The sequence below is a fragment of the Varanus komodoensis genome, unplaced genomic scaffold, assembly GCF_004798865.1.
Source record: "Varanus komodoensis strain SLA01 unplaced genomic scaffold, ASM479886v1 scaffold18_3, whole genome shotgun sequence".
NCBI classification, from domain to species: Eukaryota; Metazoa; Chordata; class Lepidosauria; order Squamata; family Varanidae; genus Varanus; species Varanus komodoensis.
Window position 1 is genome coordinate 3,026,747 of NW_025335549.1, and position 26,554 is coordinate 3,053,300.

At 45.8% G+C, this 26,554-nt stretch overlaps 1 protein-coding gene across 2 annotated transcripts in view; it reads right to left on the minus strand.

Moving 5' to 3' along the window:
* The window catches only part of NRK (Nik related kinase), a 103,363-nt gene that overhangs the window by 33,044 nt on the left and 43,765 nt on the right, over positions 1 to 26,554 (minus strand). For both annotated transcript variants that reach the window (XM_044427204.1, XM_044427205.1), the window contains 10 exons: positions 26,207 to 26,405; positions 24,302 to 24,460; positions 22,945 to 23,109; positions 18,944 to 19,096; positions 12,686 to 12,817; positions 11,190 to 11,257; positions 9,028 to 9,128; positions 6,580 to 6,644; positions 5,977 to 6,110; positions 4,633 to 4,726 (listed from right to left, as the gene is read on the minus strand). In XM_044427204.1, the coding sequence (XP_044283139.1) occupies positions 4,633 to 4,726; positions 5,977 to 6,110; positions 6,580 to 6,644; positions 9,028 to 9,128; positions 11,190 to 11,257; positions 12,686 to 12,817; positions 18,944 to 19,096; positions 22,945 to 23,109; positions 24,302 to 24,460; positions 26,207 to 26,405 (1,270 nt within the window). The remainder of the gene's footprint in view (positions 1 to 4,632; positions 4,727 to 5,976; positions 6,111 to 6,579; positions 6,645 to 9,027; positions 9,129 to 11,189; positions 11,258 to 12,685; positions 12,818 to 18,943; positions 19,097 to 22,944; positions 23,110 to 24,301; positions 24,461 to 26,206; positions 26,406 to 26,554) is intronic.

The window sequence follows — 26,554 nt, forward strand, 5'->3', positions numbered from 1 at the left end:
CATTAAGATCTGGTTGGTGACCCGAGTGAGGGTGGCATGCAAGGCTCTGGGCTGCCTTCCACCCAGCACACAGTGGCAGCACTTGCAGTAACAAATACCGGCAGATGTGAGGAGTCCAAATCTCTGCAGTAGATCAAGGCTCATGAAAATCAGATTATGGCAGAAATGTCAGTGCCTCGGGAAAAAAAAATGCAATAAAATAAAATGACACTGGAAATGGGATTCTGATGGATGACAACTACTTAAAGGACACTGGCAACACTCTGCATTTGCACAGTGTGTTTGTCTTCAGAGCTTTTCACAAGTGATACCTCATCTATCCTCCCAACCACCCATGATGGAAAGGCAAAGAAACATTAGCATCTTAGAAGCAGGGTAATGAAGTGGTCTTTTCTCAAGAAGTCAGTATTGAAGCTGGAAGAATTCAGTATCTCAGAGACCCCATCTCTGTTAAGATCTACGTAACAACACCCTTTCTTCCCCAGAAGTCAACATAGGGGTTGCGAGGAACAAGGCCTGAGTACACTCACCAGAGAATCAACCCCATGGAGTTTGGTGGAACATTCTTCCAAGAAAGTATGCTTGCGATGGGACAGTGTGCCTTTAAACCTTTAGTTACCAGGACAAAAGGGAAAGCTTGTGGGCAGAATCTACCCAGTTCTTAGTTAATTGGCATGCTCCCTATTTCCAGGACTCAGGATCATGGGCAAATGTATTGAGATGGCCAACACAATCACAAACCCACAACTACCTATTTTTAATTAAAATATACAACCGATCACTTCATGCAAGTGTATGAGATGATTTGTATTTAGGTTTTGGCTTATGCACACCGAGTGATGGCTGGAAATATATGTTACTGCATTTATTTATCTATCTTCCACTTTGCATACTGTAACTCTGCGACAAAAGTGTGTTGAGGCTGCCTGCCTCTATGGCCCATAGAGAGTGAGATCCCGCAACATTTCTGCATACCTAAAGAAGAAGCAAACTTTGAAGACTTGACAGCTCTGGAAAGGAAGTGGCTGCAATTCAGAACCAAGATGGACACAGATAATGTTTCACAGCCATTTCCTCTCTAAGCTCCATTGAAGCAATAAGCCATAGAGGAGTTTTATAGCTGGCACAGAAGACAGAAGCCGTCTTCTGTGTGGTTCATGACAAGAGATAAACAACTGGTTGGAGCGAAGCCTTTGTGAATGCCAGCCAGTATGTTTGCAGACAAACCGTGAATCCTGAGTGGAAACAAGTGCATGTTTTTAAAGCCAGATTGTTAATTGGAAAATGTGGAAATGAGGAGGAGACATTTTCTTGCTTGCTCTACATTAAAATTCACAAAACAGAACACACACTTCTCTAGAGCCCTGTAAGGCTTCTTATGGAGACAATCCTTCAGTGGGAGGCTGGGAAAGAATTCCAGGCACCCTCACCAGGGTCCCAACTGCTCCACTGCAACCTCGTATTTCCTCCTAGCATTGTATCCAGAATTTATAGCAAGGGTGTGGAACCTTCTTCAGCATGAGCACTGAGTTTGATTCCAGAGAAGTTCTTGTACCACATTCCAGTAGGGGGTTGAGGTGAGGCCAAAGAGAAGGGGCCAAACTGCAAAGCACCACCAGCATATTTTAGCGTAAACCCAATGCTGCCATTAATTAAGTCTTAGGAGAGGCATTGCAAACTTTTTAGAAAGGGGGAAACAACTTCAAAAGCCAGGAAAGTATATAGTTTGAGATTAGGTGAGGCCAGGGAAACCCCAGGTGGCTGGATCTGGCTGGCAAACCTGAAGCTCAACAGCCCCGCTTTATGGCCTTTCTGCACCATGGACTTAAATCAGTGTAATAGTCATTCTGTCTTCCCAAGGAACCCTGGGGAATTTAGAACACTGACTTGGAGAGAGTAGATATCTGTAACAGAATTCTCAGCACCCTTGTAAGTTATGAAAGCAATGGCGATTAATTGGATTCAGAGTCCTTGTATGTTCATAGTGTGGATATGCCCTTTGCCATCCTCATGACTACAGCCGTGAGTCAAAGGATCACATCCCCTTTGAACTCTGAAAAAATAATTAAGTGGCAACTTTTAAGACTGATTCAGAAAAGCTTTCCAAAAGAATATAGCCTCCAATGGTCTTTCCAATGGGAGCTTTCCACATTGTGCCTTAGTTGACTATAGCCTATATAACCTTGAATGGTTTTTGAGCAGAGTATCTAAAGGACCTTGAATCTGCTCAGACTTAAAAATTTATATGAGGCTCATCTGGTGGGGACTCAAGAGGGGTCCTTTCCAGTGGTTGGAATTTCCTTCCTAGGGAAGCTTACCCAAATCTTCATGCTGATATTGGGGAGGAGCAGTGGTAGAGCGCAGGTCTTGAATACAAAAGCCTTGGGGTCAGGCCCTGGCATCTATAAAGCAAGCTCCCTTAGGAAGCCCTGGGATACCGACCCCTTGTTCTGAGTTGATGGCTCAGGAAGAGGGCTGGTTGCAGGAGGAGACCATTAATTTCCCATCTCCTTAGGACCTAGTTTTCCCAGTGTCTGGAGAAAGTTGCAGTGTTGTCCTCAGATTTTGAGGACTCCAGCCATGTCAGATACCTCTATGCTGGAGCCTGGTCCACGCCAACACCGCTAAAACAAACCTTCAAGGGAGGAGCCTCTGTCAATAGAGAGGTAAGGTTAGCTAGCCTAAAAGAGGCCATAACCATACCCAAGGACCAGTCACAATCTGGTGCTCGTTGGAGCAACATGGCCAGCTCGTCTTGCTTCCAGGCTCACCATCACATGGAGCTCTCCATGGTGCTGATCTATTCCATTTCTTGCTTCGTTGTGGAACTTCATTCCTGATTGCTCAGAACTCAGCTGAACCTGACTTATTCCATAGTGGACACTCCGTAATTGAAATCTTAAGTGTCCAGCAATGCTAGACTCTCAATGGAACAGGGATTGCTGGCTGAAATGGAACCGCTGGTCATTGAAGACCACCCTTCTGCCACATGGTTCTCTCCAAATGTTTTATACGACAACTCCCAGCAATCCTGCTGTCTGGGGCTGATGGAAGCTGACGTCTAAAACATCTGGAGGATACCATGTTGGGAAGTCTATTGCAGACACCATTAAGCTAGATGGATCAATGGCCTGAGTGAGTGTCATGACTGCACGGCATCCATCCAGCGGACAAAGTCCTTTTCATTTGCACATGCCTTTGCCCAAGGGGCTGAACACTGCTCCGTTGTCTTGTGCAGCTCCACCTGAACTGGCTGCCCATCCATCCTTATTGTTCTATTTTACTGGAGTGACTTTATTTGCTCCTTCATTGTACAAAGCATTTCCCATGGCTTTAATATCATTACTTTTATTGTATGCTTTTATAATTGTAAGCTGTATTGTGCATGAATGTAGAAGGAGGGATAGAGTACAACTCTAGCCAATCGATTAAAAAAACCAAACATTTGGGGCCAGTTTTGCAAACTGGCTGGTGGAGAGAATGTTCCTGAGTAAGTGCAGAGTGCCCCTCTGCAACAGTCCTTCTGCATACTTGTGTCTGGGAAGCCAAGACAGATGGGCAGTGCAGGGAGAGCTTTCCAAGGGTTTCCACCCTCTACACACCTGTGAGAACTGTGCCTTATTTACACCAGAGTGTTTTAATTTCAATCAGTCCAGCACTTGGGAAGTTTCTGCAATGCACCTCAACTTATTTTTGAATCAAAATTATGGGGGTGGGTAGGTGTGCGGGCTTGGTGTTAATGCACATACAATAAGAAAGTTGTATGTCATAGAAATGAAAAAGATTATCAAGAAGATCATTTTAACTGTTCACATCTGTGGGAGGAAAGTATTGAAGATTCCTTTCCAGAAAAGAAAAGAATGATGCTTGGATGAAAGATAAATATGGTTTGTTTTTTACTCATACTTAGTCCTGTTGTAACATAGTAAAAGCAACGCAAAGCAAAGTGAACCGAAGCCACGCGAAGCGAAGCGAAGCACAGTGGTGGTAGTGGGGAACTTGGAGAAATTCAGGTTTATATTCAGGATACTTTGCTGTGCCCCAGGAGTGTAAATGAAGCATTGATCTCATAGCTTTTTGTAATTCTCTTCCTTCACCTGATTACTCTAATTCTGACAAACAAAAGGGATCAAACGTGACTGATACAGATATTTAGTAGGCATGTTCCAACCAGGGAATGGAATGGAATCTAAAAGTCCAGACTGGCATACAAAAGACTGACAATTCCAGGCACAGTTGCTCTTGATTGAACAGGGCCATTTTAGGGTTTTTTCTTTTAATAAGACATTTTCCCTTGTGCAGGTTCCCACCTTCTGGCCAATGAGAGGGGCAACTGCAAACGCTCGAGGGACAGGAGCTTAGGTGAAGGCTTATTCACCAGCCAAGTTCAGCTGGCAGGCTGATAGGCTTGGGAATGGGCTCTTGGGCCACAGTCAGTGTTCTGCCCCAGGGCCTGAAGAAAGAAATCTTGCAACACAGGGCTAATTTCTATGGGACAGCACTCTGTGCATGCTGGTGTTTGTAGAGGACATAGCTGAAAAGTCGTAACACCCAGGTCTGCCAAACTGCAACCAGAAATTGGTACTTTCCAATTGCAGGCAGAGGGGTGTCCCTTTGATACATTTGGATTACCTTGTGATCCACTGCGGCACTGTGAGGTTTGAGTTCGATTCCACCTGGAACTTTTTCTCTCGAGAAACCCGTCAGTCCATTGCTGAGTGGTTGCCTAGTAACAAATGCCAATTAGTGAACAGAAGAAGAAAAAATACAAAAGAAAGGAAAAGTCTGAGGGACCCCTTCCCCCCCCTCCTCCTATCACTAAACAGCTGCAGGAATCTTAATTTTTTCCTAGTCACGAGCTGGACTATGTAGGCTGCCTGTATCCATCAGATCATAACAAGAGGCATAAATTCTTGATTGTGCTAAAACTAGCCACTGTGGCTGGCTTTGCGAAACAAAAGAAGTGCATTATCACAAAAGATGCCAGTAAGGTCAGAATACAGAGCTGATTCCAAGCTGAATACCTCTTCTCCTGTCCGAGCCAAAAGGGACTGGCTCCACTTTTGGGTGGTTTGTGCTGCCTGTGGGCTGACTGGTAGGGACCTCTGATGCTCCTCGCCTGGCCCACCCTTTTAATCTGAGATTGCATAGTTGGACTAATAAAGGTCATCCAATTCCCCCCGTTCAGTGAAGCGGCTTCCCACGGCACCTGTCGGATTCCCACCAGCCACTCGGTGGCCCTGGCTCCTCAGTCAAGAATCTCAGCCCCACCTCCCAGGTCTGATTCAGCATCCAGAGCAGGCCGTGCTCAAGGAGACGTGAGCGTGGCCTTTACAACCCCTTCAAGATGAAACAGGTTAAACCCCATCCATGCTTTTCCTTTGCAGTGACAGCGAACTGGGCCAGACTATTTCCAGCCTTTCCCAAACGAACAACCTTGGGATGCTTTGCTCTGCACTGCCCATAAGCCCCAAGCAGCATGAAAAGGGTTGATGATGATGGGTGCTGTAGTCAGGGAAGCCAGAGATCTTGTCTGCCGCCTGGAATGTGATCCAATGGAGGGCGATGCCAACAATGCCAGTGGGGTGGTGTACCCACGCTGGGATTCAGCCTGTACTGTTGAGGTCTTCATGGTGCTGAACTCCAGGTCCAAAGCAGGGTCAGCACCATGGATAGTTCCTTTAAAGTTCAGAGTGGATGCAGCAACCTGCGGACATTGGGGCAATGCTGGTGCCACATGCCATTTCTAACGGGAGGTTGCAAGGGCTGGACCTGGAACCTCCAACGTACAGATTGTGCCCCTACCTGAGAGGAAGTGGGGCATCTTGGAACTGAGTGGATATGAAAATCTCACCCCAGCAAGAATGTTTGCTCAGTTTTTCATCCTGAAGAATCCACATTTATCAGTCCTGAACTAACATCCAATTATCTTTTCAATCAGGCATCCCTGATGGAGGGAAGACAGAGAAAGCCAACCTTATGTGATTCCTGTATTTGCTGTCCTCATTTTCATCCTCACTGCTGCACACTTCGTCACTGGAGGATGAATACTCTGCTGATTTTCGGAGCAGACTGCTGCCATCTTTCCCCTTGAGCAAGAACGGTGGACTCTGGATGAAGGGAAGAACCTCACTGGTAGCTTCTGGGTATACTGGAACCCACAGCAAACATCCCATCAAAGAAGGAGGACCAGTTTGTGGCCTTCCAGATGTCTTAGTCAGCTATTCCCTCCCTATTGACTTTGCTGTCCACTCTTGATTTAAACCCTACAGGAGCATTGTCACCAAAAGTTACTTCTGATCTGTTGATTTTTACCCGTATGCACATGTACATGAGAGAATAATCTATCAATGCTCATGATAAATCAAGTAAGATTTTTTTTAAGTCAGGGGATAGGAATAATAATACTATTATTATTAATAATAGTAATAGTAATAAGGAGAAGAAGGGAGAGAAGAAGAAATAGGAGGAGGATGAGGAGGAGGAGGAGGAGAATGCGAATGAGAAGGAGGAGAAGAGGGAGACGGAGGAGGAGGAGGAGAACTACAAGAACAGAGAATACACAGTAAAGTCACTTACTGAAATTCGGCATGGATGAGACTTATTTTCGGATTTCTTTGAGGACTGCTGGTGGCCAGATGAGCCTGCATGTTCCAGAAAGAACATTAGTCAGTCAGTCAGTTAGGCAGTCAATCAATCAAATAGAGCACTCCACCTCAAGGCATATATGCATAGCCCTGGGAAATGGTTTGAAAAGCAAGGCAGACGTTTCTATAACCAATACCAATAAATTATAATAGTGTTCTTAATGTTCAGATCAGAGTGTACCATGCTTCTATATTTCAATTAAACACTCTTGTACTTACCCAAACTTGTCAATGAACCTGCTGCCTCTTGTATTTTTCTTTTGTTTTGAATTTGGCTTTCATAAACTGATACTGCTGCCATATTTTAAGGCTTGGGTTTGTTTTTGTTAGGATTATTACTATCTTGAAAAATCTTAATAGATTTTTATATGGGACAGTATTTTTTAAATAAAAAATAACTTGAACAAGCATTGAAAGGAAGGCATTGAGATTATCATACATTTATATACCACCTACACATTTATATACCATTTTTCCTCCAACAGGTGCTCCCTCCCTCCACACCAGTTTTATCCTCACAACAACCCTATGAGGTAGGCTAGTTTGAGAATGGTAGCACCAAAGGTCATCCAGTGAGTTTCATGGTCCCCAGACCTTGATGGCCTCAGTTCTGGTCTGACACTCGCACCTGGGTAGGGAATGGTGTGTCATGCAAGGGGCCAAGTGAGGCTAGGACCCCCCCCCCCCCGCCTTGCCGGCATGCACTCCCTGGTGTGCTTTGCTTGGACGTGTGCACACATCACACACACCGTTCGTGCAACCCAGTAGAGCAACTCCCTCAAAGCTGCCACAACAGCAAACGAAGGGCTGTAGGTTTAGGAATCGCCACTGCATCCCGATGGGAAGGACGAATGCACAAGGGGCAATGCAACCTCATTCCCAGAGTCTTGCGTGCCGGCTCCCAAAGGCACCCCCTCGGCATCACTCCCCCCTTTCCCAGCAAGACAGGTAACTACAGGCACAGGGCAGGGCCCATGCAGGCCAGGTGAGAAGACCTTGCGAGCCAAACCTTGCCTCTCTTGCCTCCCTGCTGGTTCCCCCTTGCCCATGGACACCCCCAGGTCAGCTGAAGCCAAGAGCTGGTTTTATTCTTTCCATACTGAGGTTTTATCAGAGCTGGCTCTCCTCAGCTGCTGCTCTGACTGGCAGCCTTTGGATATCTTGCACTCCTGCTCCCCAGAGCAGGTGAAGGTCTTTCAAACACTTAAAGTTTGGGCCAATAAACTGAAGCTCAATCCAGACAAGACGGAGGTCCTGTTGGTAGGCGGTTCAGGCTTCGGAGAAGGTGAATTGAACCTTGTCCTGAATGGGGTTGCACTCCCTCCTAGGAATAAGGTTCGCAGCTTGGGAGTGCTCCTCGACCTGGAGCTTTCACTCGAAGCTCAGGTAACAGCAGCGGCGAGGAGCGCTTTCCTCCAGCTTCGGCTGATTCATCAGCTGCGCCCCTACCTGGAGAACGACTGCCTTGCGACAGTGACACATGCGCTGGTGACTTCCCGTCTTGACTTCTGTAACGCACTCTACGTGGGGCTACCCTTGAAGACGGTCCGGATACTTCAACTTGTTCAAAATAGAGCTGCCAGGCTGCTGACGGGGACTGGACATTATGTTCACATGACTCCAGTTCTCTGTCAGCTTCACTGGCTCCCCATTGAAGTCCGGGCCCAATTCAAGGTGTTGGTGATGACCTATAAAGCCCTAAACGGCTTGGGTCCAGGTTACCTGAAGGAGCGCTTATGTCCATATATGCCCACCCACCCCCTGAGACCAGCGGGAGAGGCCCTCCTCCGGGAGCCCTCAGTGAAGGAAATTAGGAGGGTGGTTACTTGGAGGAGGGCTTTCTCAGCGGTGGCGCCTAAGTTATGGAATGCGCTCCCCAGAGAGGTCCGCCTGGCGCCGTCGTGATTTGTTTTTCAGCACCAGGCGAAGACCTTTTTATTTAAGCAGCATTTTAAATGTTAATATCATTGAATTTTATTTGGCCAGGGCAGCTTATTTTATTCCAATGTATATATTTTAATTGTTAATGTTTTAATTTATTGTGTATTTTATTATGTTGTGAGCCACCCTGAGGCTACGGCAAGGGGCGGCATAGAAATGTTTTAATAAATAAATAAATAAATAAATAAATAAATAAATAAATAAAAAGTTCCAGGAGACAGGAGGCTGCCACTTCAGATTCGGGATTGAAGTGCAGGAGCTGAAATGAGCCTGGTTTTTAAGAAACTAGACGGTTAAAATCGCATCAACAAGATAGAAGCCTGAACAAACTTTTAAACGAAGGGAGCAGAGCTTGCTTCACTGCTCCAACCCCCTGGGAATGGAAATGATACACAGTAATTGTTTGTGTGGACAGCTGAAAGTACAACCTGAGGATTACCTGAAGTCAATCGGCTCTTTGGATGAGAGGCCAGCTCCTTTTGCCTGTTGCAGCTGCTGTTGGTTTTCACCACGTGTCCCCCCAGGGGGGTCTGTTGTGAGCTGCAAAGAAAGAAGGAAAGCAAAGACCTAATCCCAGAAGAGGAGGCTATCATGGTGCCTTCTGTACGTTCTGTTCTAGGACTGGAAAGACTCTTCTAAAAACAGCGCAGCGGAGGCGCTCAGCATCCCTGGGGAGTTATCATCATATCTCCAGATGGGAAAACCTAGCGCACCTGGAGTGGCTAAGTAATGTGGCGCTGGCTTTTTAAATATGCAACAGTGCTAGAAATATTGCTAAGACTCATTTTCCCAGGCTTGTCATTACAGCTTTTGGGGGACTTAGCAAGTTCCCTGAACTATAATCTCCCTCCCATCTTCAGAGGTCCTTCTGAGAGACTCCCCCACCAAGTAAATTGTACTGGGAGGGAACTAGGAGGAGGGCCTTTTCAGTTGTGGCACCCTAATTGTGTTAAACAAAAAAACAAAAATAACAAAAAAACAAAAAACATACACACACACACTCCCTGATGTAGCTGGCATTGTGTTCTTTTCAGTGCTAGGTGAAGACCTCTTTATTTTGCCAAGCACTTTAGTCTCTCAGTTTCTGTTCTTTTAAAATATGCTATTATACTCTTAAGTCTTTGCACTGCTGTTGGGTTTTATTTTTCATGCCTGCGATATGTTGTAGTTTTAAGCTTTCTCATTCTTTAACATGGGGTGTTTCATGGCTTTTATTGTTGGGAACCACCCAGCGAGCTTCAGCTATTGGCCAGTAAAGAAACATAATCAACAAATACTTTTTAAAGCCACTCAAATACCAAGTGGTGTTATGATCCCAACAGTCTTCTCGGGTTTGGATTAAAATCTGGCTGGAGAAGCACTGCGTGTCTCCCCTCAATGCCCCATTCCACTCACCCACAGCCCGGAAAATTCTCCCGCTTGCTGCCATCGCTATGGGAACAATGCCAATGGATCTAGGTAAGGGGTAGGGTGGAAAAGGGGCATTTAGGGTGATTGGTGGGGTTTCTTGAAGGCTTATTTGGGGTTGACCTGGTAGAATGGGCTCCGAGATCAGATGCAATTCCACTTGTCAGTGCATTCCAGGCAAGTCTGACTTGGGCCTTGGAACACTTGTCTGTCATCTGTCTGTCTGTCTGTCTGTCTATCTGTCTATCTATCTATCTATTTCACGCTTATACCACCTAATAGCTGGAAGCTCTCTGGGTGGTTAAGAAATGTTATTTTTTTTTTAAATGTAAAACACATACACAAATGTTTTAAAACTGTAAAACACATAGCAATTGCAACTGAATTAGCATAGATGCATAGCAGGGGTACAGAGTAAAAGACGCTATTAAACAATGAAGTTAAACTGTTAAAATGCTGGGAGAATTGGTGCCAAAAAGAATACAGAGTAGGCACCAGCTGCACCGCAGAAAGCGATCTGGCCCATGTCACCAGTGCTGCTCCAACAAAGAGAAGGTTCCAGGATGGGAGCTGTAGGGTGCGGATACGAATCCTTGCTCATCCAGGAAGCTTGCTTAGAGGACGCAATGGAGAGGGGAAGAGGATCTGCATGCTGTCTCGAGTGCTCCTTAGAGGAAAGGTGGGATATAAGGAAAACTGTGCTGCAACAGGCCTTTGGGGATAGACCAAGATGACTTTTGGAAACCATGGCTTTGATTTAGTGAGCTCGCTTCTGTTTTCTCTTTTGCTAGAAATATTTGTATTCTATTTAAATCCTTTCCTTCCTCCAAGGAGCACAGGGTGGTGCACATGAGCTCTGACCCCACTTAAACCTCACAACAACCTTGATGGGTAGGACGAGAGAGGCTGGCTGGCCTAGGTGGCCTCTGCCGCAGAGCAGGGACCTGAATCCAGGCTCCACAGTCTAACAGGTGGACAGCAGTTGACCCACTGCACTGCACTAAGCCTGGGCCACTGCCCAGCAAGGTGGAGAATCTATGGTCCTCCAGGTGATGTTGGACTCCAGTACCCATCCACTCCAGCCAGGCAGGGATGTTGGACATGGTAGTGCACCATCTAGAGGTGCCCCAGTCCTGCTGCACAGACATCCGGTATATTGATGTTTGTTTTAGGATGAACCAGCAAAGAATTTACCTTGACGGGTAACTCTGATGGCCATGATGATCCCTGGCATAAAATTTTGAGGTTGTCCTTTGTGGAACCTTAAAGATATAAAGCAAAAGCTTTTGCTCACTACTTTTAAGCACGCAAACAAAAGGAGCAGCACCTTAACTTCAGTCCTTCATCGCTCATCCAAACTCCTCAAGAAGCAAACCACTCTATGCAATCCAAACATGGATTGGGACCATGACCCCTGATGGAATGTCTCTCCTGACTTTCACCTACCCGGACACCATGATCAAGTTCTGGGGCTTCTCTCTGACTGAACCTCTGAGGAAGACTCAGATGACGGCAGCAAGGGGAAAGGTCTTTTCGGTGGTAGCTCCCCTAGTTCTGAAACAATCCTCCCACTGAGGCCTGCCTGGCACCAACTTTGCTATCTTTTCAGTTCCAGGTAAAGACTGCTCTTTACTGCAAGGCATTCAAGTAGCTTACAGGGGCCTGCTAGCTGGTCTTCAGAGTTTTCTTCAAATGTTACACACACACATACACTCTCTCTCTAATCTGTTTGAAATTTGGCTTTAAATTCTGCAAAAATTTTATAATGTTTTAATATGTGTACGATAGATCCTTGATTGTTATCTTTAACATGCTGTTGTGAACTGCCAAAGAGCTTTGGCTGGGGGGTGCTGCAAAAATCAATCCATCAATTAATTAAATGAAAATCCTGTTACTGATTGACTGAGTGTGTGATATTATTTCAGCATGTTCGGTTTGTGAAACTAACTAATACTTTGACTGAGTTTAGAAAGGCACTCTACAATTCTATGCACATTTACTCAGAATTCCTCCTACATGCTCTGAAGCTTGCCCAGACAAATTTGCACCCTTTCTAAACACATTCACTGGGGCGTAAAGCACGATGGAATATAATGGGACTCCCTTTCTAGAAAAGGTGCATGGCATTATCCTCTAAAAGCAAGAGAACAGATCCATTGTCCTCTAATTTCCAAAGCAAGAGAACAGATCCTGTGGATTTTAACAGAGATGCATCACCGACAGGTATAACACCAATCTCTTGGGAGTGCCTCTCTGTTCTGTTGCGTACTGCTATCAGGTCACACAAAATCAGCATTTGGCAACATGCTCAGAATTCAAAGCCCGAACATTTAAGACTTTTCTTCTTAGAAGAAACCATTTTGTCTTCCAGGCTGCAGCACCAAGCTGGAAGATCCATGGATAATTCTTGGTCCAAACTCAGAAAAGCAGGAGGACTTTGTGGGCAGCATGCAAGGGAGAATTCAGGGTCTTTATCCCTCCATGAGTGCTGACAAATTATAAGCAAATCCAGACACCTTTCATCATGTCATCTTCTTCATGGGATTTAGAATGGGTCTACTTTATATACAGAACTTGGTTTACTTGGGAACAAAACTTCGATATTTTTAAAGAAACACATTTGCACAATGATGGTTCCCATCATACCCTCCCCCGTGCAAATTCATTGGTGACAAAGGCATTTCCGATACCTTGGGAGGTTGCTCTTCAGGCTGACATATGTTCCAGAAGACCTCGTCCTGGCCAGAGCTTAGTGGGGTTACAGCCACATCGGACAAGGAACTGCTATGATACAAATCTCGACTGGTCCGTAGGTTGTCATTCTTCAAGCAAATAAAGCATACATTGAATAGAAGATTAATTCTGTGAGGCATTGGGGCCGCTTCCCCTGCACAAGAGTCTTCCAAGGTTGTGAAATCAGGTTCTGTCTGTTGTACAGGGTGGGCCAGACCTGCAACTGAAACTCTATGGCCAGCAGACCCAGAGATGGACTAAGTGAATCAGACATTTTTGAGTTCCCTGGGAAAGTTTAGTGAGCAAATTGATAGGGAGGACAGAGGGCCAAACATCATTAATCTAAGGACACCATGTGAGTTTAAGAGGGCGGAGCAGTTGAGAAGCCTCAGAAGATCCAAGAATCTGACTCTTGAACAAAAGGACTCACCTCTAAGGTATGGTTTGCTCTTTTCGGGAGGGCGGGGGAAAGAAGGATATTCCATTGGAATCCACTTCATAACCTTAAGCCACTTTTCCCTAATGGCCCATATTCTAACTTTGCTTGTTTCTTTTGTGATTGTCTTCCACAATAGTCTTCTTTTATGCTACAAAGCCAGTCAAGTGGGTCAGGTTTAACTAATAAAGTCTTTTACTTTGCAAGCCTTTGTCCTGGTCTGCTTGGAAGGAGGAGGAGAAGAACAGTCACAATAGGTGTAATTAGTAGCTGTGCCAGCTCCTGTGCCATCAGAGACCTCGGTGACTGTGTGGCTGCTTACAGATTGCCCAAAGGGGGAAAAATGCTTCATCTACAAAGAGGGCAGGGATTGGTACAGTATTTGGAGATGTTAATTTCTATGCCAGAGATGCAAATTTAGAAAGGACAATGATCATTTAACTAGAAATGCGCTACATCTCACCAGCCTGTGGAAACCTGATCAGGCAGCCTGGCTGCTTGCCTCTTCAGTCTCCTGGATTGAAGCCCAAGTCTTTGACAGAGACAGGGAAACCCAGAGCAGTGGTGCAGGAATGAATGAGGCAGTCCAAGTGGTGATGGGGATCTGAACCCCGAAAGCCCTCTTCCAGGATCGTCAGCCCCTCTAGCAACCCCGGAACTCCTTCCCTGCCCCCTTGCAGTCTGCCACTGACAGGGAGAGCCTGATTCATGGGGCTTGCACAGTTTCCCATCCCAATATAGCCCTGGCAGAAATAGGAGAGGAACGCCTGCAGATGTGCAGTCTCGTTCTGCTGCTCTGTCAGATCCACATCCTGAGAAGCAACGGAGCTCTCCAAAGGGGTATTCTTTACTCGTTAGCAGGCATTTCTTGCCTCTGCATCAGAAATGATTTAGGGTCAAAGCATACAGATAACTGCTGGTCACAACACGCAGATAACTGCTGGACTCCAAGTGAATTCAAAAACTAAACTAACATTTGCAGGAATAAAAAGGGATTTGCGGCATGCTGGGGACACTTCAAAGAAGTCTTTCTTTTTTTTTAGATGGGGTGAATAATTCTGCTCGAGCCAAAATCCGAAGCAAGCTTCAATCTCATTCTGCGGTGTCCACCAGAGAATTCAGCAAGGGATCACACAACTAAGAGCACAATCCAGTGGCTTGCATCCTTGATGCTTGCAAGCCCCTGAGCTGCGAGGCAAAGTGCTTCTCTGCTCTGCATCTCCCTGCATGGTGGCTTTGGCTGTCTTGCTGTGGGGTTTCAGAAGGGAGGGGTATGTCATATCCTGGTCTCTCAAGTCTCTCCCAGCCCTGCCCACTGGCATGGTCCTTTGCCCTGCGGAGGGGCAGCTGGCTCGGCTTCTTCCATGCTGGCTGGGAGGGCCCAGGCCAGTTCTCCACCTCCTGCCTTGGGCCTGGAAATGAGAGATATTCTATGGCTCCCCAGATAATGCCGTAGGGCATAAGACTATTTTCTAAGCCCATCATAAAATGAACAAGGCAGCTAAGTAGCCTAAGACTGCAATACTTCACACAATGAACTAAAAGTCAGTCTCCTTGGATTCAAAAGGGGCTTATTTTCGAGAAAGAGGCTTTGGGTTGGGTTGTGCAGCTAAACATTTAGAAGGAGAAGAAGGCAGAACTAGGCATTACATAGTTCTCACATGCTAAAAGGGCTCGACTCTCTGGCAGCCATAGTTTGTAAACACAACCTACCACGTGGCTTGGAGCAAGACCGGCTTGCCTGCACCTTTTCACCCACGTGAAGTTAATTGCTCAGGATTACAGCTCAGTTTCTTTTCCTAGCAGGGGGCAAGGCAGCCCCACAGCCGCTGGCTGCACCTTCAGTTGCCCTCATGCCCCTTTGTGCGCCCCCTCCCCTGCTTGTGGCCACCACTTTGGCTTGTCTGACAGTTGCAGGAAGCAGCATGGCTAAATCTTGCTGCAGTTTGATTTCCCACAATGCTCTGGAGTGAAGCTACATCAGGGCATTGTGGGGAAACAATGCGGCAGCCACCAGAGCAAGTCAGAATGTCAGGTTGGATTTCTTTTCTTTTTGATGGGGCTCCAAAGTTTTATTCATGGGAACTGTTGCACCTTGATCACTTTTAGGGGAAGTGGAAAGGAGGAGAAACACAAACTCTCATCTGCTCTGTACTTTGTGAAACTCACAATATTTTCCTCTCAGCTTTGGCTTCAGACCTTTTCATCCAGCAAGGCTCTTGGCTGCTTTCTCTCATTTCTTGGCAACATTTCATTTTTTTCCCCACAAAACAGCTTTTTCAGCAGGTATAGCATCTAATAACATGGTACTTAAAAGTCTTGTTTTCCTCCTTTTTGTCCAATATGATTGCAACTAATGATAGTATTTATTTATACCGGACCAGTTGGTAGTGTCAAGCTGCTTTCAAAAGCACCCAGCTCTGGTGTGTGAGGGGAGGATTCACAAGGCTGTTATCAAGATACCGCCTGCCCGTCATTTTCTCAGAGCAAAATACTCTGATTCAGCAAAATACTTAAAAGATATTCTGAACCACAAGTTGCTGCTGAGTAGGGGCAGAAGAACAAATTGGCTGAAAGTGCTTGAAAGTCAGCATCACCAAGAACGCCACTGGCAACTTGGGTGGATGAGTGCTGTGGTGCCTCTGTAGGTCCATCTACAGGTCCATGGTCTGGAAGAGTTTCGGCCCATTCCACTGATGGAAATTCAGGTACTCCTGTCTGGCTTCAGCCTTGGCAGAAAAGGAAGTCGCAGCCTCTCCATGGGAAGTGGACTGGGCAGCTTCGGCTGTGTCACGCAGGCCGAGGCGTCCACTCAGGAGAGCCAGATGGAGATGCCCTGTTTGGGTAGGAGCAGAGGCCCCACCTTTGCTTTTGTGAAAATGGGCAGGCTGGGAGACTTTGCTAGGAACGCCTTTAAAGCCTCTCTGTTTGAAGTTGTTATTGCAGAACCCAATCACTGGAACCCTTCCAACTCTGCGGTCCTGTGATTCTATGAACCTCTTGGGTGCTCTTCACATGGACTCTCCTTCCAGGTTGGACTCATCTTCTCAACCTGGTATTGCTATGAACCTTGCCATGGAAAGTGCTGCAAAGCTTTAAAGAAAGCACGGCTTCTAGTTTGCTATCGGTTGTGTATCTTCAGCATCAGTAGGCTGGAGATGCCAGGTGACTCTTGGACTCTTGGATTTTTCAATGCCTGATGGACTCACATAGCACAGAGATACCAAAATGGAAGCTATCGTTGTCAAAATCTCTGTATGTGTAGGATTACCCTGGACTTACTCTTGAACCTATTTTGACTCTTGAATGTGATAGCCCTGGCCTTATGTCACACAGAGGTTCCAATGAAGATTCCAAAGTTGGATTAAACCTCTGTGCATGTGGATTTATAAAGGTCTCCTTCTAGAACATTTGCCTTTGATTACCTAGAAAGGTTACCCCAGGCATCATTCATGCCCCTTGCCCTGTATTACATGCAACAGTGTTTACAAAAGAGAAGCTGATTTGTTTGCGTTTCAGACAAGATTATGGTTATTTGCTTTGGAAATGGTGTTATTAATTCTGGAGCCTCCCACTCAATGGCACCAGCTATATTTCCTTGACCAAACAAAGGAAGCCGCAGCCTGGAACTTACAAAAGCTGGACTGGGTTGTCATGGGTAGAACGTTTTGGAGGGCATTCATTCAGAAAATTACCAGAAGATGGAGACAAATTGATGGCACATAACAGCAGCAACAACATTTTTTCTGAAGTGTGCAACTGTTATGCTTTCACTGTGGCATCTGCTATAATAAAAGAGTCGCTGATCTGGGACATCTTTTGTCAGAATGCCAGAGTATAAGCTTGAAGGATCGGGCTCATGACAAAGGGCATCCAGAGACTGCCCAGATGAGTGGCAATTACACCAGCCAGAAAACTAGGGCTCATCCAGAATGGATCCTGGTTGTGGACATTTTACAACAGGGTGGCCATCTGGGCAATTTGAGAAGTTGAGGCCTGAAACGAGAAGGAAGCTTTTGGCCCCCTTTCCACCCTACACCTGTATTGCAAATTTGAGGCACAGGTTTTCAACAGAGAACTTTCAGCTCAACCCTGCACAGGGTGGTTCAGGACGATGAAGCCAGGAGCTTTAAGGCTGGTCTTGCTAAGTTGTTGCTCGTTGCCCCGCCCTTCCAACAGTGTCTCCTCTCTCCAGCCTCGTCTCCAAGGTTCACACCTGGCTATGAAAGTGAGATGCCCATTGCTATGGTGCCAAGGGTAGCAAAACCCCCTAGCAACCAGGAATTTCTGTGGCTTGTTGGATGCAGAAGGCCTCTGCCTTAGCTGCACACTCAAGGGGAGCTGGTCCGACCCACTGAGGTCACAGCCCAAGCTGACAAGAGGGGCCTGGAACCCTTGCCATGACTGCTGGAGCACAGCGCTCTGGGAGAGAGTGCTTGTCTTGCTAAAAACGCAAGAAACATCCACCGTGCCACATGAATTATGCACAATAAAATATTTCTGATGGAAATACAGGAGCAGGTGGGTTCTAAGGCTTTTTGAGAAACATGCAAAAATAATATCCTAGAACTGCTCCAGTGAGGCAGGCATTAATGTCATCACAAATAACAGTCATCTAAGTAGATCCTGCTATGCCTGCATTGCATCCAAGCTTATTGTTCAGCAGGAAATATGGTATCAACAAAGACTTGATTGTCACGGTCCAATTCAGCCTCCTGGCTGGTTCTTGGCCATGACGGGGATAAAAAGAAGGGGAGAAGGGGAGCAAGGAAAAGAAAAAACATTTCTTCCTTGATTTGGCAATGACAGAGCTTGGCTAAAATTACAGGGTATCAGAGCCTCAGAAAGTAAACCGTATTTCAAATATCCTTTGTATGAATTACATTCTGTCTGTGAAATACAGAAAATGCACATAATGAAAACACTGGATTGCCCTGTTCAAGATAGGTGTAAAAATGGAATATATATTTGGAAGAAGGCATAGATATCTCAGCAGTGAAGAAAATATATGTTTCCCCCAAATCTGCCCCTCTCTCAGCATTTGCTACCTGCAATCCTTTTAACTAAAGGGACAGGGAATGAACCAGAACCTTCTGCAGTCAATGATGTTTGTTTTTCTGTTCAGCTAGGGTCCTTCCACTGGAGAATGACCAACTTTTGCAAAGATCTGGAAATCGTGAGCAGTGGTTTTCAAATGCTAGCTTCTTTAGGGAACCTGTTTCACTAGCACTTCCTTGGGTTTGAGTTGCTCAGTGACATTAGCTAGATTGCACCTAATGCTATTTAAAACAAGGTCCTGTGCCTTGGATAGTTTAGACTTTGAATTCAGATTTGTGTTCCAGATGTGCAAGAAACCTACGGCATGCATGGCTTTCCTCTTTCTCCATCTTACTTGAAACTTGCACGGGATCACTGAGCAGCAGTCGCCAAGGGCAGTTCAACACCCTGCATCGGGGTGGACAACTTGCAGCCTTTGAGACATTTTGGTCTACTACTCCTATCAGTCCAAGCCAGCATAATGACTGGTGATGGACCATGGGATTTGTAGGTCAAAATATCTGGAAGATGATCTGTTGCCCTCCCGTGGGGACCTAAACCATAGTTCTGTTGGCACAGCTGCAACTCATTCAAGTTTGCAGAGATCCTCTTTTGGTTTGGTGGCTACTCACAAACTATGTTTCTGCTCATCTGGACATCAGCATGAACAAATCAGTGTTTGGCATCATACCCAAGCCACCTCAGAGACTTTTAGATCAAAAGAATGATGAAAATTTCCTACCTGAGCCATCACTGCTCTTTGCAAAGCCGGCGTGCATGGACTGGAGCTACTGCCAGAACCCAGTCGGCCATGAGAGGCGACGTCATGCCCGAGAACAGCTGCCCAGCTGAGATCAGTTTGGACGTTGTCACTCTTCTTGTGCTTGCTCTCCATCTGGAAACAAACCAACAGAGAGAAACACACTCAGACTTTATGGTGATGCCGCATTCCATGGCTTCTTGCCACCAAAGAAACCAACAAAATTAAACCAACCAACAAAATCGAAAATCTGTCATCCAGCAACAATACACATAACTGAAAAGACAGTTTTGTATTTCTTCACAGCAGATCGTTTGCCTAAGCTTCCACTGACCTCTGTTGCAGATTGTTCTAATGATCAATGACTGTATACATTTTGACATTCTGCATTCAGTTTATCAAATTATGGTTTCTGCCATGACCGACAGTTCAGACCAATCAATATATGATGTACCTTTGCAAGTCCTTCTCCTTTTGGATTTTATTTTATATTGATCTTCAGTGCTGCTATTACAGCTTTTAGACAAAGAAATTACTTTACATACTACTAGTATTGATATTACAGCTGGAACTTTTGCGGTATGACATGCACTGGCTTAGACTGTTTTCTACTAGATTTGACTGTGTCATTTCCTCTTGGCATTTTCATAATTTTAAATCCCATTTTTCGTATCCAGTACCATAGTTAGAATTAGAAATTAAGTGCTGAAATACATTACTGGCAGCCTCAGAATAAAATTCTCATATGAACTGGAAACTTGGAAAGTTGATTTGCCAGTTACTTGGTACTTCAAAGAGAATTATGACCCAGTGTGGTGTAGTGGTTAAGAGTGTGGGACTGGGACTCAGGTGATCTAAGGTCTGAGTCCCCTTCAGCTCACTGGGTGACTTTCGGCCACTCAGACGCTCAGGGTTGTTGTTGGGAGGATAAGATTGGAAGGAGAAGGAGAATTATGTGAGCTACCCTGAGTTCCTTGAAAGGAAAAAAAGTTGGGATGTAAAATAATAATAATAATGCCGCTGCTGCTGAGAATTGTTGTCATGAGCGTCATAGGTCTTTACTGGAGGGTGAGCTGGAACTGAAAGTAAATGAAGCGGTCTTAAATGTAACCTTAAAAATAATCATTGCAGGAAAGTATTTGGCTGAATATGTCCTAGCATTCAGTTTCACCCTGTGTGATCTGAAAAAGAATCAAGGTAGAACGACTTACACAATGAAAAAGCAGGGCTGTGCAGGTTCTCACTGGTAGGGAAACCATCAATATTAGCTCCTATCTCTCAAAATGCCTATTTACTTTCTCCCATACAGATGAATGGATGCTATCCAGTTCTCTGAGAAAACATAAGATGTTGCCGGCTGGGATATCCCTGAGATGAAAACAATCCCACCTTCTTTCCCTGAACTTGGTTTCTAAGCATCTTCCCTCCATCCATACCCAACCTGTTATGATCCATTTTGCTCATACTTCAGTCTTTCTTAAGAACTAGAAGGTTCACTGCAAACATGGAATCCCAGCTGGGTTTACTATGAAAACAGCAGGAGTTAGTTGCAGGGGGAAATGTTAGGCCAGAGAGGTGTTCAGCCCCTGCAGGCCATTTCCCATGGCTCCTTTCTTCTTCATGGCTGCAGGACTTCTTTCCAGTCCAGGATCCAGCATAAGCAAGGTGGGGGGCGGGGCGGGGGAGAGGCGACGGCAAGTGCCAAGCAAGGGAGCAACTCCCCCCACCCCTGCATCCACACTAAATGAAAAATGCAAGACCAGGCAAGAAGGAATGACCTAAACACACCTCAGTTACGTCCTCTGTCGGGCTGAAAGGAATCCCTCTCAGAAAGGGAGGCCAGGCTCCATTCTGCACGCTAGTCCCACAGGGAGGCAAACAGGGCAAGGCATTATAAAGCTGCTGCGCCCATCAGGTGTGTGCACACTGGGGATGGGGGTGTTTTGACCATTTAACCTTCTTCCTCACAACATTTTCCCAATCCAAACTGACCCCTGGAAATTTCTTTTGGCCTCCTACCCACAAAGAAGCTGGGGGAAGACCGCCTCAGTATCGATCTGTCTGTCTGTATTGGGGGTGATGGCAGCAGATTAGGAAGAGAGCGAGCTAATTAAAGCCGACGTGTTCAACTTGTGTACAGGATCTCCTCTTCTTCTTTTTGGTGACCAGCCATTCCAGTAAACTTTTCAGATTCATCTGATACGGATGCATACACATGATTATTTTAAAACCCCTCTTAAAATATCCAGGGATTTCTTTTGTGGGTTTGATGAAGCACAGAAGGTGCTGAACTTTCTTCTGAGCAAAGATCGTGTTCTTATTAATATGACACCAGGAGATTTGCTGAAATGACCACAGGCTCTGTAAGATGTAATTATTATTTCGGGGTGGGGGTGGGTGGAATGGTTCAAAGCACTGCATGAATTCCTGCAAATCCCATTGGCCCCTCCCCAAATCAACACGATGTGAATGGAATTACACCAACAGGGCTCGCAAAACTAGCAGCGTTTCTGGTGTGAGACGCAGATAAGGCACCATCAGCGCTTGCAAGAGAAACGGCAGATTTATGTCAGCCTCCATTCACTTCTTTTGCATGCCAGACACTTCCAACAGAGACTCACTGCCTACAACTGCTAATGTCAGAAATCTGCAACCGTACATTTGGATTAAAATTTAACAGTAATGGCATAGACTAAATTTTACAATGCATTTTATTCCAGTACAAAGAGGTCATTTACAGAAAACATGCCAGAGACGTAAATGAATATTGGAGCTGACATTTGTGATGTGATGTGTCCCCCGCCTGCCTGCACTAAAATTTCTTTCCTTTTTGTAAAGGATGAAGTTGAAAAGATGACACAGGGTTGCATTTGTCATTCCCTGAAGTCTAGAAACAGCAGAAGCACCCCATCAACTCCCGCTTAATTTATACTGACTCTCCCAGATATGTTGCAACAGGGCCGGCTCCAGGATTTGGAGAGACCCAAGCCTGAAGACCAGTAAAAGGCCCCTTTTGGTCCCCAGCTCAGCTGCCTTGTGCAAATAAGGCCAGTCATCCGGCCAATCTGCTTCCCAATAAATGGGGGTGCCTGACGAAGGAGCAGCTTTCAGCAGCTTTCATTCTATTGAGGAGTGACAGTATTGCTAAGCAAGAACAGTGTTACTCTACATGTAACCGCTGTGGCGAGGACGGCATTTGCTCAACACTGGAGAAGCGAAGAGCTGTCTACTGAGGAGTTGGTTTTAAGAAAGGTTTTGGATTGCACGGAGATGGACAGATTGGCCTTGTCTTTGAAAGAGAAGAAAGATACAGACTTCTATCAAACTTGGAACATTTTCTATCATTGGTTAGAGAAACGGGACTATGTGGTGAATTGAATATGGTTGTTGAATGTAAAAAGGAGCGCGATGTCGACCCAGTTTATCCGATGTCCTGAATAATTGTTGTTTTTTAGTTTTGGATTCATAGAGAAAATAATAAGACTTGATTAAAAAAAAAAGAACAGTGTTCCTCATCCTGTGTGGTGGTGTGAGTAGAGGGCCCCAGTGGGACTCAGAAGATCCAGGTTCTAGTTCCCACTTGGCCATGAAGCCTATTTGATCACAACTACATTGTGGAAATATCAAAATGCCTCAGTGTGGGCCATGCATTCTTCCAAAAGAGCTTAAATGTTCCCCTTCCAAGCCCCAATTGTTTCTCCACCCTGAATGCTCTGCCCACTCCCCCCCCCCTTTAAGCACTCAATTTCCTTTTTACCCCGAATTCTCAAACACCTTTCTTTTCAGCCCAATCCATTTGTTTGCAAGCTTGGGGTGGAAGCAAATGGTCCCTAACCTTGTGACAGCTGAAATCCATCTCATTGTTTCCTTTTCCCTTCCAAGTAGAAATGTAAAGCATTTGGTTTTACGACACCTTGTCAAAAAGTTATAGGGCCACTGACCATTTGTGGGACAAGAGCCCACTGCCAATAACGGCATCATACCTCTTTCCTTGTACAGTTTGATGGACGACAGGCCAGGGGGCTGCCAATCTTGAGAGGCTCTTGACTCTTCTGCTTGTGATCATGTTGGAGAGAAAGCAGCTGCGTCTGGTCCTTGGGGAGGGTCCGATGAAGCTTCTTCATTTGATGTGTTTCTTCAACCTTTTTCTGCACTCACCAACAAACAAAACATAAGAAAACCCATGTTGGATCTGCCCAGTGGTCCACGGAATCATCCAGCATTCTCTCCACAGAATGGCGAGAATGACGCACTGGCAGAGAACTTTATGGTGATGAGAGGCAAGCCAAAGCTTACAGAAAATCAAATCCTGGGCTTACTCCTGGATCCACTCTGGGATGCTTAGATGGAGGCACCACAGTAAAGGCCCTGGTGCAGCAGGGATGGTGAGCAGCCCTCTGGAACATGTGCTGAACCCTCTCCAGAAGCCACCTTATTTATCACGAGGGGAGCTCCAGCAAAGAAGGTTGCAGCACGGAGAGCTTTAGCCTAGCCTTCCTGCCAGGTAGACATGGCGTCTCCTAGGACAACGCATCCTCTTTTGCCTTCCCAGAGCAGCCGTTTCCTGTTTTGTTTTCACACTCTATTTTGTGGCCACTGGGTATGTTCTGCCATCACTGGACTTGCTGTTTTGTACCCTGAGGATGTTTTCCCACAAGTATTTTTCTGGAGGGATACTTCTGCAACATACAGAAGAGGGATCCCCTTGGGCATGTGCTCCACTTGTTTCTCAAAGGTCCCGTGCTGGCTTTGTCACCACCTGAATTGGCCATTAGGGGGAGTAATTTATACAGCCCCAGCAACATATCATACACAAGCTGGGCAACTGAGTGTACCTATGCAACCTGCCCAGTGAGAGTCATTATTTTATTCCTTTTGAAGAAGAATCCCTTGCGTCAAGTGAATCATGCAGACAAATTGCCCAGCTCACATGCAACAGTCTTGGTATGATACTACTTCCAACTCGAGTGTCTCAGCCTTTGCCGCACAAAGGATATAATCAATCCTGGATTAAAGCAACTGGAAGGCCTGGGCTAGGAGACCTTGGGAAGCCCAAACTTACAAAACCACGGCTTAGCCATGTATGCAGATACAGCCACCATGTAAAATTGATGATCCGCAGGGCAGCCCAATCACACTCCTTCCCCGCTTTTACAAAGGCAAAAGAGTCACGCCGTGATCAGTGCATGTGCTCCTGCCTGGAGTGCCTCCTTCATCATGTTGGGTGATGGCAGAGCAGAAAAGCATCGGCTCCTTCAACCCAAGAAGAGGCTTGCTTGACCTGGCAAGTTTGCAAACTGGGCCTCCAGTCACAGAATCAAGGCAAAACTGCATCCATACCTGCTGGTTTTCCAATTTCTGAATTCCATCTACCTTGCACCGCCCTTCTTCGTTATTTTTTCTGCCATCTTTATCCCTCTCGGCTTTGTTTTGAGCTGCCTTCATCTCTGGACATCTTTCAAAATCCAGATGCTTCTGAAGCTCCTCTCTCTTCTGGTGCTAAACACGTGCCAGGAGGGAAAAAGAGTGTCCATTTCATCTGCACTTCAAGATTGTTCATAAAGGGGTCATTAGTCAGGTCACACGGCCGCTATGGATAATTCTGCACCAAGGTGGCTTGATGATCTGGGGGGGCTGCACTCCCCACTAACTGCCACCCCACCAAAGCAGAAAGCATCTGGCTTTGCTGAAACATACAATGATATACGTGAAGGAAGAATGCATGAAGCATCTGTCCATCTTTATTAATGTTACCATTGCTAGAATGCGGACTAGACAGTGGCATGGGAAAACCTGTCCTGAACAACTCCAGTGGAGAGTAGAATGGGTCATGCCATAGTCTGGACACTAGCGGTGTGTGGGGGCAGATGCAGACAGGAGCTGCGTCCTGTGCGGCGATGGCCTTGCAAGGCTGAGTGCAACTAATCCAAAGCTCTTTGTGAAATGAATGTACTGCTCTACTGCTCCTAGACACCAGGTAGCCGCCTCCTCCATTTCTTCCCCACCATGCTTGAAAAGTCCCTTTTAGGACCACGCCCCTGCATCAACAGATATGAAAGCAGGTGTGTGTGTGTGGGGCGGGGGGGACACTTGTTCTGACTTTCGTTAACTTTTTTCCCCAGGAGAAATGAGCAAAACCCAGTTTCCTCTAAAGTTTTCATGTTCTCCCAGGTCATCACATTTCCAATGGTGCCATCTCTGCCCAGTCCCTCTTCTGTGAACCATCACCACTCTGGTACCCTCCAGATGTTTTGAAATACTGCTGCCATTAGCTCCAGGCAGCATGATCAATGAGGGATGACTGTGGTGCTGGGAGTCATAGTCTAAAATATGCATGGTAGGCATGTCATGAGTGGAGCCGGGGGGGGGGGGGTCAGACTAGATGGCCCAGGAGGTCCCTTCTGACTCACTCTGCTTCTGTGTTTCTGTATCTCAAGAGCCCCTAGTTGTGGAAAGGTTGCAGACAAAGCAGGATTTGAAGGGAGAAAAGTAGCATCATACTGATGTGCTCAAAGGGAGTTTTAGACATCTGGTTGTCACTCTTTCTCCCAACCCTCCTCTCCTTTCTCTTGCTTCCTCACTGTTGAACTTTAGGGCTAAACTACACAGTACATTAAGCACAGAGCATGCAGGTGAGTCCAGGTAAGCGCATTGCCCTTGATCCAAACCAGAACCAGAGCACATGGGTTGGGGAGGCTTAAACCAGTATTTTTCTTCCCCTTCAATTATCCCTCCCCATTGTGGGACCTGAAAATGAAAGGAGAATGCTACGGACACCAGTGGAGGGGGGATTCTTCTTTTGTTACCCCCTATATATGTATGGAGGATATAGGGAAGACAGTGGTTGGTGGGAAGGCTCACACCTCTGCCGCTGGAACCCAGTGCACGTACTTGGGAATGAAAAGGAAAAGCTTACCTACAGCTGATTTCTTTAATGCAGTGTGTAGCTGAGCCCTTAGATCATAAGCTGCAGGGTGAGCGAGCAGAGAAGTTGTTCTCTCTGCTATTTTCTGTTTATTGTTAAGCTTATGTGTGTTGATGGCACTCCATAACAACAAAACAGCAACTTATTAACAATGCTGCAGTTTTGATGTGAATTTCTGCTGTAGTTAAATTTGGTAAAACATATCCTCCTATGGTATACAAATGTGTTGTAGGCAAACCTGGTTTCCTTTCCCATTTTTTTTTAAATGAATGAATGCCCTTCAAAAATAAAGAAAAAACAAATCGGAGTCCAAATCCTACATCCTCCAACTTCTTCCTCTGCAGTTTTTGTTCTGCAATCCGTTTCTGCCTCTCTTCCGAAAGATGCTTTTTGTACTTTTCCTGGTCTTTCAGCTGCGGATGCTGCTGGCGCTGAGAATCAGAACGACTTTTGCTGTCCTGCTGAAGCCTCAGGAATTCATGACGGAGGGTGGATTCACCAGGGAGATTAACAATGGAGCTTAATTTTTTAAAAAAAGAGAGAGAAAGGAAATATCTGTTTGAGTAACTATAGGATTAAGACTACACCGTAAACACAAGAAGTGCCACTAGGGAATAGTTTGCTGTCCTAGGTTACAGCATTAGAATGTTCTAGAAAATCTCTACCAC